This window comes from Lutra lutra, chromosome 16 (assembly GCF_902655055.1).
Source record: "Lutra lutra chromosome 16, mLutLut1.2, whole genome shotgun sequence".
Classification (NCBI taxonomy): Eukaryota; Metazoa; Chordata; class Mammalia; order Carnivora; family Mustelidae; genus Lutra; species Lutra lutra.
Window position 1 is genome coordinate 46,574,420 of NC_062293.1, and position 16,559 is coordinate 46,590,978.

Genomic DNA, 16,559 nt, shown 5'->3' on the forward strand with positions numbered 1-16,559 from the left:
TATTTCTCTGTGGTCTTTTTTTAGGTGATTTCTCTGTGGGTTGAAATAAAACATAATAACATTTGTGCAGGTATTCCCATATTAGGCTGAATTTGGTTGTGCTTAGAATGACACATGATTGTTACCATAAAACCTTAACGTACTACTAGTTTTACCCAGATTAGTAGAGAGTGTCTTTTTCCCAACAAGGCTATAAATATTTTTGTTAGGTTTCTTGTGTGTGTTTCGTTTTAGAAGATTTTATTTTTCTCTGTAATGTGTTGTAGCTTCTTCTATAATGTGTTGATTGATTACCTCCTTGATAATACTCCAATCAGCACATTTTAATTGATAATTTGATTTTCTGGCCTGTCCCCATCTTTTATTAACCGTGAATGTACATTTATTCTCTTGACTTGCCTGTGGTTACTCCTTAACTTGGTGCCAACCTCTTCATTCCGGTGCATGGCTAGTTTTATATTGCTTCTGGAAAGTGTCCCAGTAATTGCCATTCATGATGTAAATTATTACTTATTTTGACAGCTACTGTGTGAAGACATTCACGGGACACAGAGAATGGGTACGTATGGTGCGGCCAAATCAGGACGGCACTCTGATAGCCAGCTGTTCCAATGATCAGACAGTGCGCGTATGGGTCGTAGCAACAAAGGAATGCAAGGCTGAGCTTCGAGAACATGAGCATGTGGTAGAATGTATTTCCTGGGCTCCAGAAAGCTCATACTCTTCCATCTCTGAAGCAACAGGATCTGAGGTATGTGATTTATATGTCATTTCATTATTTATTGCTGATATCTGAATCTTATATACTTTTTTGATTCTCAGATACAGGGCAGTTAATGCATTGACAGATATGCATCCCAGAATTCTGTATCTTGAAAGTCTTTACTCTTTCGGACATGTGGAAGTTACTTATATTTTTAACCAGTGTTAATTGTTGTCAGCTGACCCTTGACTTGTGCTGGGGATGATAGATTCTCCTGTAAAAGTGGTCATTAAATTTATCAGAAATGCCATTGTTAGTATACCAATGCAAAGTAAAACTTACGGGAGAGGTTAAAGTTATCTTTTAGAAGAATAGCCTTTAATGAACATAATTATTTTATTTATAAATTTATGGTGGAATGCAGTTCAGTCCTTAAATACTAATTTTAAAGAATATTTCATATGAAGGCCTCTTGATACTCTTAATCAATAGAAGCACTAACTGAGTCTGGAGTTTTTTTTTTTAATCACCTTGTGCTCATCACAAGTGCATTCCTTAATACCCATTACCTATTTCACCTGTCCTCCCACCTTCCTCCCCTCTGGTAACCATCGGTTTGTTCTCTAGAGTTAAGAGTCTGTTTCTTGGTTTGTTGCTTTCTCTCCCCCCCACCGTTGCTTGTTTGTTTTGTTTCTTAAATCATATGGTATTTGTCTTTCTCTGACTTATTTCCTTATAGTGTTCTGACTTACATTCTGACTTATTTCATTATTCTTTCTAGCTCCATCCATATCATTGCAAATGGCAAGATTTCATCCCCCCCCCCCATTTTTTAGGGATGAATAATATTCCATTGTGTGTGTGTGAGCATTACATCTTTAGCCATTCATCAGTTGATGGACACTTGGATTGCTTCCATATCTTGGTTGTTCTAAATAATGCCACTATAAATAAAAGGGTGCATGTATCCTTTTGAGTTAGTGGGGTTTTTTAATTCTTGCAATAAATACCCAGTAGTACAATTGCTGGGTCGTAGGGTAGTTCTATTTTTAACTTTTTGAGGAAGCTCCATACTGTTTTCCAGAGTGGCTGCACCAGTTTGCCTTCCCACCAACAGTGCAGGAGGGTTCCCCTTTCTCCACATCCTTATGAACACCTGTTGTTTCTTGTATTAATTAATTTTAGCCATTCTGACAGGTGTGAGGCGATATCTCATTGTAGTTTTGATTTGCATTTCCCTCATAATGAGTAATGTTGAGCATCATGTGTTTCTTGGCCATGTGAATGTCTTCTTTGGAAAAATGTCTTTTCATGTTTTCTGCCCATTTTTTAATTGGATTTTTTTTTGGATGTTGAGTTATGGAAGTTCTTTATATATTTTTAATACTATCAGATATGTCATTTACAAATACCTTCTCCCATTCTATGGGGTGCCTCTTTGTTTTGATTGTTTTCTTTGCTGTGCAGGAGGTTTTTACTTTGATGTATGTAGTCTCAGTAGTTTATTTTTGCTTTTGTTTCCTTACCTCAGGGAACCTATCTAGAGAAAAGTTGATAGAGCCAATGGCAGAGAAATTACTGCCAGTGCTCTCTTCTAAGATTTTTATGGTTTCAGGTCTCACACTTAGGTCTTTAGTCTAAGTGTGTGTGTGGTGTAAGAAAGTAGTCCAGTTTCATTCTTTTGCATGTTGCTGTCCAGTTTGCCCAACACCATTTGTGGAAAAGACTGTCTTTCCCATTGGATATTCTTCCCTGCTTTATCAAAGATTAGTTGACCATATAACTGTGGTTTTATTTCTGGATTTTCTATTCAGTTCCATTGATCTATGTGTCTACCTTTGTGTCAGTACTGTACTGTTTCTGATTACTACAGCTTTGTAATGTAACTTGAAGTCTGGAATTGTGATGCTTCCAGCTTTGCTTTTCTTTTTCAAGATTGCTTTGGCTATTTGGGGTCTATTGTGGTTCCATACAGATTTTAGGATTGTTTGTTCTAGTTCTGTGAAAAATGCTATTGGTATTTTGATAGGGATTGCATTAAATGTGTAGATTGCTTTGGGTAGTATAGGCATTTTACCAGTATTTGTTCTTCCAATCTATGAGCGTGGAATGTCTTTCCATTTCTTTGTGTGTTGTCTACATTTCTTTCATCAGTGTTTTATAGTTTTCAGAGTATAGATCTTCCACTTCTTTGGATAGGTTTATTTTTAGGTATCTTACTATTTTTGGTGCCTTTATAAATGGGATTGTTTTCTTAATTTCCCCTTCTGTTGCTTCATTATTGAATGCAACAGATTTATGTATGTTGGCTTTGTATCCTGAGACTTTACTGATTTGCTTATTAATTCTAGCAATTTTTTGGAGTCTTTTGGGTTTTCTAGTATGTAGTTTCATTATATTTCTTCATGGTTCTTAATTAGTACTTTTCATTATTTCAGTCTTTATGATTAATATCTTAAAAATAAGTTATAGAATATTATTTCTTTGAATAAATTGCAGAGCCAGAATTGACCACGTCTTTTATATAGATACAGCCCTATTGGGGAGTTTTGCTTTTGTTATCAAAAGCACAGTACCCAGTGCTCCTCACAATAAGTGCTCTCCTTAATTCCCATCACCCATCTGGCCCATCCCCCACCTCCCTCCCTCTCATTAACCCTATTTGTTCTCTATCCCTGAGTCACTTATGGCTTGTTTCCCTCTGTTGTGGATATTTTTAAATTACGTTCTAATAAATGAAGGAGGAGAATCTTCCTCCTCAGCCCCCATCTCCCCACCTCCCCATCCCCAAAAATTATTTTTACAAAATGAGTTTTCTATAGTAACTTTGTATTTTGTATTGTATTTTGGCTGACTGGTTGCATTTTCAGATTCTTTTTACTGCCCTCTGGTGGTGGCTACTTACCATGTCATAAATTTGATTCTGGCTGGACTTTGTATAGACTGAATTAAGTAGCTTTAAATTTTTTCTTGATTACAGAAGTCTTGAACAGTAAATTGATCATCCCATTAGTATTATAGAAACTGAATCGTAATCTTAGTAGAGATATTCTGTTTTCATATTATCTGGGTCTTTTCTGTGTAATAGCCTATGTATGTCAAAAGACCTGTGTATTTCAATACAGAAAAATATGAAGAATAAGTCCTAGAGATCTAAAATACAGCATGGTGACTACAGTTAATAATACCGTGGCATATACTTGAAATTTGCTAAGAGGGTAAATCTTAAGTATTCTCACCTTAAAGAAAAATGTGTTCTCACTGCCTAAAAGGGGGTGGGAATGTTTATACAAGGTGATGGATATATTAATTAACCTGATTATGATGGTCATTTTACAATTTATATATATCTCAGAACATCAGACTGTGTGTAATAAACATACACAATACTTGTCCCCCAAAATTGCATTTTTATAAAAACTGGAAATGTAGATCATTTAAAGTCCTCACTCAACGTCTTAGGTGGGAAACTTATTTTTGTATGTTTTCTATAGACTAAAAAAAGTGGCAAGCCTGGGCCATTCTTACTGTCTGGATCCAGAGACAAGACTATTAAGATGTGGGACGTCAGTACTGGCATGTGCCTTATGACCCTAGTAAGTTTGCATAATCTTACTGCTTCTTTTGTATCTTAACTATATTTATATATTTTCGGTTAGATGCCTTGTGCTATCTTATTAAATAACCTGAATTATTACAAGCTTTAAAAGAACTTCCTTATAAACACTATTTTTTTTTTTTTTTTTAAGATTTTATTCATTTATTTGACAGACAGAAGTCACAAGTAGGCAGAGAAGCAGGCAGAGAGAGAGAGAGAGAGAGAGAGAGAGAGAGGAGGAGGAGGAAGCAGGTTCTCCGCTGAGCAGAGAGCCTGACGTGGGGCTCGATCCCAGGACCCTGGGATCATGACCTGAGCCAAAGGCAGAGGCTTAACCCACTGACCCACCCAGATGCCCCAAACACTATTTTTCTTAAACTTTTATAATTCTGTTGTTACAGTGATAGGAAAATTATTCCTGTAAAATGTCATGTTTATATTAAGGAATCTACAAAGCCAATTAATGCCAGGAGGGAGAGCCTAGCTCACTGAATCTTTAAAATTATGTATTTCCTATAGGAGATTATAATACACTCTTTTCTTATTTTTTTGAGAGAGAGAGCAAGCATAATTTGGAGGAGGGGGAGAGAGGGAGGGAGAAGTAGACTTCCTGCTGAGCAGGGAGCCTTAACATGGGGCTGGATCCTAGGACCCCAAGATCATGACCTGAGCTGAAGGCAGGCACTTAACCATGATACCCCTAGATTCATTCATTTTTTTTTAATGTTTCTATATTTCATGGTATTTAATTTTAATATGAATCCACTTAACTATTATCTTTTTGTTCACATGGTCCAATTTATTTGGTTTATTTTACCTTTTTTTTTTTTTTTTTTAAGATTTTATTTATTTGTTTGACAGATCACAAGTAGAGAGGCAGGCAGAGAGAGAGAGAGGAGGAAGCAGGCTTCCTGATGAGCAGAGAGCCCGATGCGGGGCTCGATCCCGGGTCCTGGGATCTTGACCCGAGATGAAGGCAGAGGCTTTTTACCCACTGAGCCACCCAGGTGCCCCTATTTTACCATTCTGATGTTACTGTTGTTACCTAGCTTTATGACTTGGAAATGCTTTTTAGGAGCACCTAGAATTTGGTATTAGGATACATAAATGAGGACACCGGGGTGGCTCAGTCGGTTTAGTGCCTACCTCCTGCTCATGTCATGATGCCAGAGTCCTGGGATCGAGTCCCATAGTGGATTCCCTGCTTAGTGGGGAGTCTGCTTCTCTCTCTCACTCTACCCCTTCCCCTTGCTCATGCTCTCTCTCTCAAATAAATACAATCCGTTTTTAAAAAAGTATATATAAATGATAGTAAGCATTGTGAAGATTCTTCTTTGCCTAAGGAAGTTCTAAGGGAATCTATGGGCATTAATTCAGTAGCAGCTTTTGTAATTGGGCATCCATGTTTGTTTTAGAGATTTCTTTAGGTGCTAACCATATGTTGAAGTGATTGTCTCTCTGTAGGATACAATAGACACTTTGGAATTATCATCAAGAATTGATCAGAGGAGCACTTGGATGGCTTAGTTGGTTAAGTGTCTGACTCTTGATCTCAGCTCAGGTCTTGATTTCCCAGTTGTGAGTTCAAGCCCCACAGTGGGCTCCAAAAAAAAAAAAAGAAAAAGGTTAGAAAGTTAAACTCTCCTGTAGTAGTATTCTGAGCTCAGATATGCTATATCACTATTTAAAAAGATCATCTGCGGGGCGCCTGGGTGGCTCAGTGGGTTAAGCCTCTGCCTTCGGCTCAGGTCGTGATCCCAGGGTGCTGGGATCGAGCCCCACATCGGGCTCTCTGCTCAGCTCCCGCTGAGCAGAGAGCCTGCTTCCTCCTCTCTCTCTGCCTTCCTCTCTGCCTATTTGTGATCTCTCTCTCTCTCTCTCTCTCTCTCTGTCCAATAAATAAATAAATAATAATAAAATAATAAAAAAATAAAAAGATCATCTGCTTTAAAATCAGAATGTGTGTATGGGACACCTGACTGGCTCAGTCAGTGGAATGTGGAGGCTCTTGATCTCAGGGTTGTGAGTTTGGGCCCCATATCGGATATAAAGATTGCTTGAAAAGAAAATCTTTTTAAAAAGAAAGAAAAAGGGCCTCCTGGGTGGCTCCGTGTGTTAAGCCTCTGCCTTCGGCTCAGGTCATGATCCCAGGGTCCTGGGATCAAGCCCTACATCGGGCCTTCTCCTTGGCAGGGAGCCTGCTTCCCCTGCTCCCTGCCTGCCTCTATCTCTACTTATCTCTCTCTCTCTGTCAAATAAATAAATCTTTAAGAAGGAAAAAAAAAAAGCATGTGCTGTGCTCTCCTGTAATAATAGGTCACCTTAATTTCCCCAAAGGTTTCTGGCTTCTATTTTTTCAGCTGAAGGAGGATACTTTTTTTTTTTAAGATTTTATTTATTTATTTGACACAGATCACAAGTAAGCAGAGGCAGACGGGGGTGGGGTGGGGTAGGGAAGCATGCCCCCTGCTGAGCAGAGAGCCCGATGGGGGACTCAATCCCAGGACCCTGAGATGACCTGAGCTGAAGGCAGAGGCTTAACCCACTGAGCCACCCAGGAGTCCCTGATGGAGGGTACTTCTTACTAGTTTATTTTGGTGTAGCCACGGAAATGTGATTCTAACTTTTGTTGAGGTTTCTATGTCTAGTGATTGGTGACTTTTATAGGTCACATTAATAGAAAAAGGTATTTTTTTAAAGATTTTATTTATTTGAGAGAGGGAGTACACACATGAGCCAGGGGTGGGAGGGCAAATGGGGAGGGATAAGCAGATTCCCCCTCAGCAGGGAGCCCAAGTCAGGGCTTGATCCCAGGACCCTGAGATCATGACCTGAGCCAAAGACACCTGCTTAACCAACTGAGCCACCCAGGCACCCCTAGAACAAAGGGTATATCACCTTGCTCATCTTTTTTTTTTTTATTTTGTTAACTCCCCTTTTTTTGGTTCTTTTACAAAAGCAATATGGTTATTTATGTTGTAGAAAGATTAGAAATATACAGAAAAGCTAAAAAAAGAAAATAAATATCTCCCTTATATCACTTATAATACCTATGAAGTGTATTTTCTAGTCTAGGGCTGTCCAGTAAAACTTTCTGTGATGATGTTCTGTATCTCTAATACCCAGATTTGTGGCTACCGGCCACATGCAGCTATTGAGCTCTTGAAATGTGGCTAGTGAGATGGAAGGACTGAATTGCTGATAGTGTTAATGTTCATTAGTTTATTTATTTTTTTAAGGTTTCATTTATTTGACAGGGAGAGAAAAGAACACAAGTAGGCAGAGCTGCTGAGCGAAGAGCCTAATGTGGGGCTCGATCCCAGGACCTTGGGATCATGACCTGAGCTGAGGGCAGATAGATAACCCACTGAGCCACCCAGGCGCCCTGGTGTTAGTTTATATTTGAAAAGCTACGTGTGACTAAATGGCTACCCTGTTGGACTGTGCGGTTCTAAGCTGTTTTCTTTAATTCTTGTGTAGATGAATATGGTGGAGCTTTTATATGTAAAATTGATAATTCATATTGTACATATTGTGTCAAACCTTTAACTTAGGAGGCATGTGACTCTGCTCATGTGTTAGATATTTATCACTGATTACATACAGTGTTTTGATGAACCTCTTTGTTGAATAATCTCTGGGCCATTCTTAATTATTTCTTAGGGGTAAATAGCAAGAACTGGAACTCCTGGGGTAGGAGATGTAGGTAGATGAATGGATGAATGGATATGCAGTAAATACCTGTGTATCCTTCATCTAGAGCCACCAGTGCCAACGTTTCCTTTCTTTGTTTGTGTGTGTGTGTACATTTTGCTGAACAATTGAGAGTTACTTGTAGATCCTTGACAGTGTATCTCTAAAAATAAAGGTATCGGTATAACCACAATAACATGATCATACTCAAGAAACTTACATTGGGGCGCCTGCTAACTCAGTCCGTAGAGCATCTGATTCTTGATCTCAGGGTCGTGAGTTCAAGCCCTACATTGGGCGTAGAGATTCCTTTAAAAAATGATTAAAAAAAAGATGCAGCCTGGGGAGCAGGGGCCTGGGACTCTCCCAGGCTGGGCCTCGGGAGCACGTGACCCCACGGCGGGGCTGCCGCAGGTCGCTGGTGCAACAGAGGGGGATCGTCAGGCCACAGCAGGGCCCAGAGTGCCCTGCTGGCCAAGGGAGTGGGCTGGTCTCCGCGGCTGCTGGGCGCTGACAGCCCAGGTGGTGATTTCCAGGGGCAGAGCGGGTTTCTAAGGGGCCGGGTTTAGACTGCGGAGCAGTTGGGAAGGGGAGATGCCAAGGCTGTAGCCTGGCATCTCCCCTCAGGTCTGGGGTGTGTCTTTTCTCAGTACAGGTCTATTTATAGTTTGGAAATAAAGGATTTACAGTCCAAAAAAAAAAAAAAAAAAAATTAAAAAAAAGAGACAGAGATTTGACATCATTCAGTTTCTCCAGTCTCCCAGTGCTCTTTTTTGGCATTGACACTTTTTATTGTGCTTTGAGTATGACTTACTATTTTTCTAGATGCTATTTAAATACTTTATCCTTTATTAAATCAATACCTTTTTGTTTTTAAGGTGGGTCATGATAACTGGGTACGTGGAGTTCTGTTCCATTCTGGGGGGAAGTTTATTTTGAGTTGTGCTGATGACAGACCCTACGTGTGTGGGATTACAAGAACAAGCGATGCATGAAGACCCTCAATGCGCATGAACACTTTGGTACCTCCTTGGTATGTATGAGTAATGAGGTTTCTAAGCAATTAGATTTTGGAGTGCCAGATGTAAACAGTTTTATGTAATCATGTGAATTTTCCAGGTAAGAAATGGACTGTGCTTTCAGGACAGACTAGAGAAGACAGTTTAAAAACTTTGTGGATTCCTACCATTTGTTTTAAAGTCTCTTTCCTTAACTCCTCTCTCCATCATCAGCCTTATAATAAAAAAAATTACTTTCTCCATGCACAACATTGGTTTTGGAACTAGGATTGTGAAGAGGATGCTTACTAACCACTCTGATGGGTAATTTTCCTCCCCTAATAGTTGTAAGTTCTCAAAGTAAATTTTACTCCACCTTTTTTCCTCTGACCGGTGTATACTACCATGTACTGGGAACTCGAATCGTATTTATGTTAATAAATATCCTCAGTGTTATCTGGATCTGAATCTAGAATTTAAAGTAGTGAATACAGTGAAATAAAATACACCTAGGGTTTGATGGATCTAATGATAAAAATAAAGCTAATGCCCACCTCGTAGGATTGTTACAAGAATTAAGCATGAATATAAAGCATTAGTACCAAGCTTTAGTACTAATAGGGAACATAGTTAATAGATACATTGAGGGTGCCCTTATTATTGTCAGATTTGAGTGTTTTCAGCTTAGTTGGGAGGGGGGGTTTAATGGGGGAGGTATTTTTATCGAAGTATTAACATAGGACTTAATCATCACATCTCACCTTCCCTAAACCGGGGGTGGCTGTGTGGGTGTATATAGGAAAAAAAAAAATGAGTATCCCTGGCACTTGGACTTGCTTATTTTGTGACTTGTTGAAAATTTTATCTAGATTTAAAATAAGCTTTTCTTTTTCTTTCAGATTTCCATAAGACGGCACCATACGTGGTTACTGGCAGTGTAGATCAAACAGTAAAGGTGTGGGAGTGCCGTTGATTGAGTCTCATTTGGCCCCTCCTCCCATTTTCCTCTGGATGCACTCTGATGATACCATGGTTACCCCATTGAGCTCTGTTTAAATAAATATTGTCCTTTCATGTAAATTATTCTGGATGTAGATTGAGCTTATTAAATGTTACACACAAAGTATTCATGCATGGTGAATCCAAATTGTATACTGTAAATTTACATACGTTGTCTAGAAGTACCATAGGGTTTAAAAACCTGGGCTGGCATTGGTCACACCAGGCCTAAGAAGGCAGAAGTTGAATAAATTGAACTAGGGCACTAAACTGAATAGTGACAGTGTCATTTTATGTTGGATTATTAATTCCTGTTTTTCTTTCTGCTATCTGTTGGTGCCTGACTTGATGGCCTCATTTGGGGAAAAGTGGTGATTATTAGGGCTTTTTCTGAAATGTGTATCTATGTAACATCACTTAAGTGTGCTTAATAAATCTTCTTTAAGGATGTTAGATGATAAGGCTACAATTCAAAATTTTCTGAACCATCTATGTAATTAATGGGGATTACACATTGGAATTTTTGTCATGACACATTTGCCAAATCAATAGGATACATATGTTTTGGCAGCCTATGAAGCAGAGGCTAGTGGTATATTTATGTAAGAAAATGACTGTAAATCTCAATAAGAAAAATCTCAGCAGCTAATAGCAAATCATTTATTTCATTTGGGTCTTAATGCTTTGTAAACAGGTTAACAAAACACTGTAATACTCCTTAAGTTTCTATTTTTCACACTAGACACACTTCTAGTTGTATTCTCCATACTATTAGACTGTATAGTGATGTGACTTCCAAGTAGAATTTAATCTACCCATTGAGTGTGTCATGGTACAAATCACTATTTGTTTTGATGTTTTTTAGGGATGTGCAATGTGCATTACATAATGACAAATATTGAAAAGGTTATGTTTGCCCATTTTAAAGAAGTGGGAGAAATACAGCAGTTTGTTTTTTCAACATGAATCTGTTATTGATTTGAACTGTATTTAACTTACAAGTTAAAAAAAAGACAGGGTTTAATGGAGCATGCATAAAAATGTACTGTGTTTTCACCTTTTGTTTATATATAAACGTTTATATGGGCCTATCTGTAAGTGGATAAGTCTATATATGTATATCACACACATACAACCTCCATGTCTTTGGGTCCTGGGTTTTTGAAGAAGTGCTAAAACATACAAGTAGAATAAATTTTGCTGTGGAATACCATGCTTTAGAACAAGCCCTTTTTGATCCTAATGCTTCTGAAAACTAGGTCTGACTCTGTGGGAATTTTTCCCAGTTAAGAGGAAAATCACACACGCACACACACCCCAGAGTTTGGCTGTTCAGCATTTTACATCCTGCTATATTGTATATTGTGATCCAAAGTTACTACAAGTAAGTCTAAGAGAATTTTTATCCATGACTTTGGAAACAATATTTCATTGCAGATTATTAAATAAATAATTCCATTGCTTAGCTAACCAACAGCCTTTTTTTTTTTTAAGGTCTTTTGAAAAGTTAACAGAACAAAGAAATAACAAAGACAGTTTAACAAAGAAACTTACTCTGAATTGCATTTTATTCATTTGCATAATATGTGATTTTTTTTTTTTTAGATGTCCCTTTTAGTATTTAATGGAAATTTGGTTCCTGAAAAAGACAAAGGGTTAGAGTTAGTGTCCTCTAGGTACACAAACACAGAGACTAGGCCTTATGTTTACTAGAAGCAGCTTTATGTCCAACTTGTGTCTTTTTGTTTGTTTGCTTTGTGTTTAATAATTCCTGAGCGACGTCTCTGGAAGGAAAAGTGTTCTGAGAACTAACGGCTATTTTTGAAGACAAAAATTACAACTTAAGCTAATTCCTTAAATACAGTAGAATAACTTTCAGGACAATATTGCCTCACAACCCTTCTCATGTTCACAAGTCTTTTTTGTTTGTTTCCCTTTAGCTGTTCTGACTGGAGTTTTCTACAAAAGCTATGGAAAATATCTTTGTTCTCGTTTGCTGCTATTTCCTGTCCTATTTTAAGAAATATAAAAACATAGAAATGGTGCATCTTAACATTTGTTTGTACATGTATAAATGTCTTGTATTTTAATTCATTTTTAGCATGTAGCAACATGAATTGTTTAAGGGTAAGCCACAACATCTAGAAATCACTCATAGATATGAACAATAAAGGGAAAAAATGGTACCGATTTAGGAGGAAACAAAGCTGCTGTCCGCTGGGTTTCCCCCCCCTGCAGCATACAGTGACTTTCGTTGACAAAGGAGGAGAAACAACATTACTCTGTAAACAAAGTTATCCTTACTTGGGAGATTGCCACAGCCTGCTGCTTAGTTGAGCTACCAGACATCCTCCATTTAAGAAGCAGCAAACACTGAATCTCAGGGATGGTCCTCAACTGGATCCAAATGTAACGAGCCCTGTTTGAATAATGAAGGGGGTGGGGAAGAGCGATCCATCCACAGTCTGGAATCAGAGGTGCGCGGTTTCCTGCACTGTTGACACTGCCCTGTTGATGCCCTTTCTTCCTGTTGCCTCCGTTTTCTCTGTCTGCTGTCTAACCCTGTGCCTTGCCTGGGATAAGTACAATGATGAGGTTACTGGTTTGGATTGTAAGTGGAGGAATTTATGAATTGGTTTAGAGGTTCACTGCTGCTTTGTCACTTTCTCAATCAAATTGGCCACTTATTTAAGAAATAAAAAGCTGGTAGAATTGCATCCTCAGATGATTATTTGACTTTGTGTGTGTGAAAACGGACATTCCAGTGCCACCCTTAATGTGCCCAAGAAGTCCTAGCTGCACTCTAGAAAGTGCAAGCCATGGAAGCTGTGGTGTAGACATTGCCCGGAGAATAGTTGCTTTTTGACTTGGCATCTTGCACTTTAGGAGATTAAGACCGTCCTGTTTTGTCTATGTGTGGTGTGACCAATGGTGTGCCCTCGCGCACTGCTCTAAAAATCACTAGTGTTAGCAAGTCGTCCAGGCTGTGGAGCGCTCGCTGTCGTCTTTGGAAGCTTTGGCTCTAGATCACCAAGCGCAGTCTCCTTACTGTCAGTGCCCTGCTCTCCTGTTTGCCTCTTCCTGTTTCTCTGTGAACTTCCAGGTAAAATCACTCACTAAATAGTTTTCTTTTAAATTTATTTGAAGAAAAACTATTTAAAATTAAAGGATATTTTGTTGACATTGGTGGCTTGATAATCCGTAAGCAACTGAAATTAAAATTGTTGAAGGAAAAGGCACTTAAAATGGTTACTCTTTCTGTCCAGCTGTATATAAGTCCAATGTGTTAATTAATCTAGATGATGCAAAGAAGAATCTCCCAGTAGAGAAGCGACCTGTACAAAATCAGTGAAAAAGGTTTTGGGTTTTGTTTTTTTGTTTTTTGTTTTTTTTTCAGTAGGGTGGGGGGAGGGCAAGCTGGATTTACAAGTCACAACTGGACTGAACTGGCCTTTTTATCTTTCCACTATATCATGTAAGTAGCTGCTTTCTTGTCCTGCCTATCCTTCAGGCATCCTAAAGCTCACTGAAGATGATAGAAACAAACACAAATCTTCGGGTTAGAAGTTGATCCTGACACTGACATGAAGGCAAGCGTTGATTTCATATGAATGTTGCAGAGGTGGTGGTGATTGGAGAAAACAGTTCCCAGATTGTAAGAGTTAACTGAAGATATTGACACAATTTTAAAAAAATCAGTAAAGGAATGTATATAATATTGCTCTTGTGTTTTACAGTAAGATTTGTTGCTCTCAGACTGTGTAAAACAAAATTTATTCATGTTTTCTGCATATTAAAAAATCCTATTGTACCAATTGGTAAACTATTAAATGCCTATAAAACTAGATGTGATTTATTTTTATTTTTTGGTGTCCTGGAGCAGAGATTTAAAGCCTTTAAATTGATTCCTAGTAGGAGATGGGACTGTGTTCAACACCAGTCATAGAGTAAGCTGCAGATTGGTAGCAGGGCCTCAATGGAAGGCTTTTCTCCAGGGCGGTGCTGGCACTGCCTTTGCTCTTTCCGTCCTTCACCTTATTAGGAGGTCAGTAACTAGGCTGCAGGGGCTCTTGCTATGGTGCTGGGCGCTAGGTGGGCTTGCCCAAACCAGACTTCTATAAAGCACCACCCTCCCTCCAGCAGCCTGTTCCGACAGTGACCGCCTCATTGGCCTAGGCACCGGAGAGCTGATGCCAGGAATGACCTATTGTAAGTGCTCTTGTGTCCCTACACACCCCAACAAAGACTCCCTCTTGTAATGGTCAGGGTCCAGAGAGAAGGATCATGCCCCCTTTGTTCTGTTAATGAATGAGACTCTCGTTCTGTCCAGTGGTCTTGGATTCTTGAGGATTTTTTTTTTTAAGATTTATTTATTTATTTATTTGACAGAGATCACAAGTAGGCAGAGAGGCAGGCAGAGAGCGCGCCAGGGGGCGGGGGGGGGGGAGTAGGCTCCCCACTGACTGGAGAGCCTGAAGAGGGTTCCCATCCCAGGACTCTTGAGACCATGACCTGAGCCGAAGACAGAGGCTTAAACCACTGAGCTACCCAGCTGGCCCGGATTCTTGAGGATTCTTAATATTGCTTTCAATTTTGGTTGAAATGTACCAAAATCTTCCACTCTTGCCCCAGAAGCCACATGGCTTTCCCTCTGCTTTGCACATGTTGGCTATGTCCTACCTCCCATCCCTACTACTGCTCAGCCAGCGCCTGTAGTGTCCAGAGCACCCAGCAAGTCTCCAGCCTTTTTCATGTATAAAAGACAAAGCTGAATGATACAGCACTTTAATTACAGCCCAGTTGTCTTCTTGCCTCCCCCATCCCAAAACAGGAATCCTCAGAACACCAAAATAATTTGCATGAAATTCTAGTCATCTGAGTTTTGCAGCTTTTCCATTTCCCTGCAGGGCTCCTCTTTTCCCCTAGCTTGAGACGCAGCTGGTGAGCCTGACCACTTTCCTTAGCAGTAGAGAGTTCTAGCTTTGGCATCACCATCCCGAAATGCAGTTTGCTATTCAGAATGCACTCCCTGGTATATCCCTTCAAGCTTTTTTCCAACGTTCATTGGGTGTCCCTAACATAGGACGAGGGATAGGAAAATGGGAGACTTGGTAGGGAAACGGTAGATGTGGCAGCTCTGTCCCTGTTTGGGCTTTGGTAAAACTTGACTTGCATGCTGAGAGGTCTACCAGAATTCTATAAGTAAGTGATTCCCAGGGGTGCCTGGGTGGCTCAGTGGGTTGAGCCTCTGCCTTTGGTTTGCTTGGGTCATGATCTCAGGGTCCTGGGATCAAGACCCGCATTGGGCTCTCTGCTCAGCGGGGAGCCTGCTTCCCAACTAACTTTCTGCCTGCCTCTCTACCTACTTGTGATCTCTGTCAGATAAAATCTTCCAAAAAGAAGGAAAAAAAGTTATTCCCAGCAGGCCAGCAGCAGCAGCACTTGGGAACTCAGAAATGCAAGCTCTTGAGCTCAGACCTACTGTTTCTAAAACATCTATGAAAAAATCAATTTTAACAAGCCATCCAGATGATTCTAGTGTAGGCTCAAACTTAAAAACCACTGATCCTAATTAATTCAACTAGCTTCTTGTTGAAGAAGACGTGGACAGAAGTCACTGGTCCCAGGGCCCCAGAGCCAGGGTTTGAGCTCAGATCAGTCCTCTTTACCACCGTCACTTTTGTATATAGAACCTGTGTGAATATTCTGTATGGTCATCATACCCAGTTGATCACCAGCCCTCTTAGTAAAAGTGGAGGGTGCTTGACTCAGAGGAGAATGTGGTTCTTGATCTCAGGGTTGTGAGTTCAAGCCCCATGCTGGGTGTAGTTAAGATTTTCTAAAATAAAAATGGAGGTGGAGGGACTAGGGGAGAGAAAATACCTAACACTTTGAATGCTTTTTAGGTGCCCACATCCTTATTCTCCACACACATTTATCCTCAACAGTCCTTGCTGGTGGATGTTAGTACATTTTTATGGACGAGAACACAGGCTCACGAGGTGAGGTCTTGTGCCAAGGGTATGAAGCTAATCTAGAGGGTGAGCTGGAACCCAACTCAAATGTACATGCTCTTCCCCTTACCTGTTTCTGCCTATGTTAAGCATATTGTTAGCTAAGTGTAAGGAGGACCTTCTGGCCACTTTGTATTTTAACCTTTAGCAAAGTAGGAATGACCGCCCCCCCCCCATCCCTGAGGCCCACTATCACATTGTACCACTGCCAACTCCCTGGGAGAGGACCACTGGGAACAGGGCAAATGGGTCAAGGATTATTATGTTGCCTACACTTGGAATTTAGGAAAGCTCCTAAATCATTATATCTGAAATGTTTGTTCTCAGGATACTGGGTCCTACGTGGTCTGTATCCCAGTGTCTTTTTTTTTAATCAATGGATTTGCCTAATAGGGGTATTTCAGTTTGCATTGGAGGAGAGCCACCTATCCTCTGTAGGTGTCCTGATGTGCATGCCTTGCTGGATTTTTAAAAATTTTTAAGATTTATTTGAGAGAACGAGTGAGCACAAGCGGGTGGGAGGGGCAAAGGGAGAGTGAGAAGCAGCAGACTGC

General features: G+C 39.8%; 1 protein-coding gene across 1 annotated transcript in view; it reads left to right on the forward strand.

Annotated features, from left to right (window-relative positions):
• PAFAH1B1 (platelet activating factor acetylhydrolase 1b regulatory subunit 1) overlaps positions 1-13,838 on the forward strand; it is a 98,615-nt gene extending 84,777 nt beyond the window's left edge. The window contains 6 exon segments of the mRNA XM_047706834.1: positions 523-751; positions 4,198-4,299; positions 8,873-8,945; positions 8,948-9,027; position 9,506; positions 9,892-13,838. Coding sequence (XP_047562790.1) covers positions 523-751; positions 4,198-4,299; positions 8,873-8,945; positions 8,948-9,027; position 9,506; positions 9,892-9,965 — 559 coding nt within the window. The 3' untranslated portion in view covers positions 9,966-13,838.
• The last annotated feature ends 2,721 nt before the right edge of the window (positions 13,839-16,559 follow it).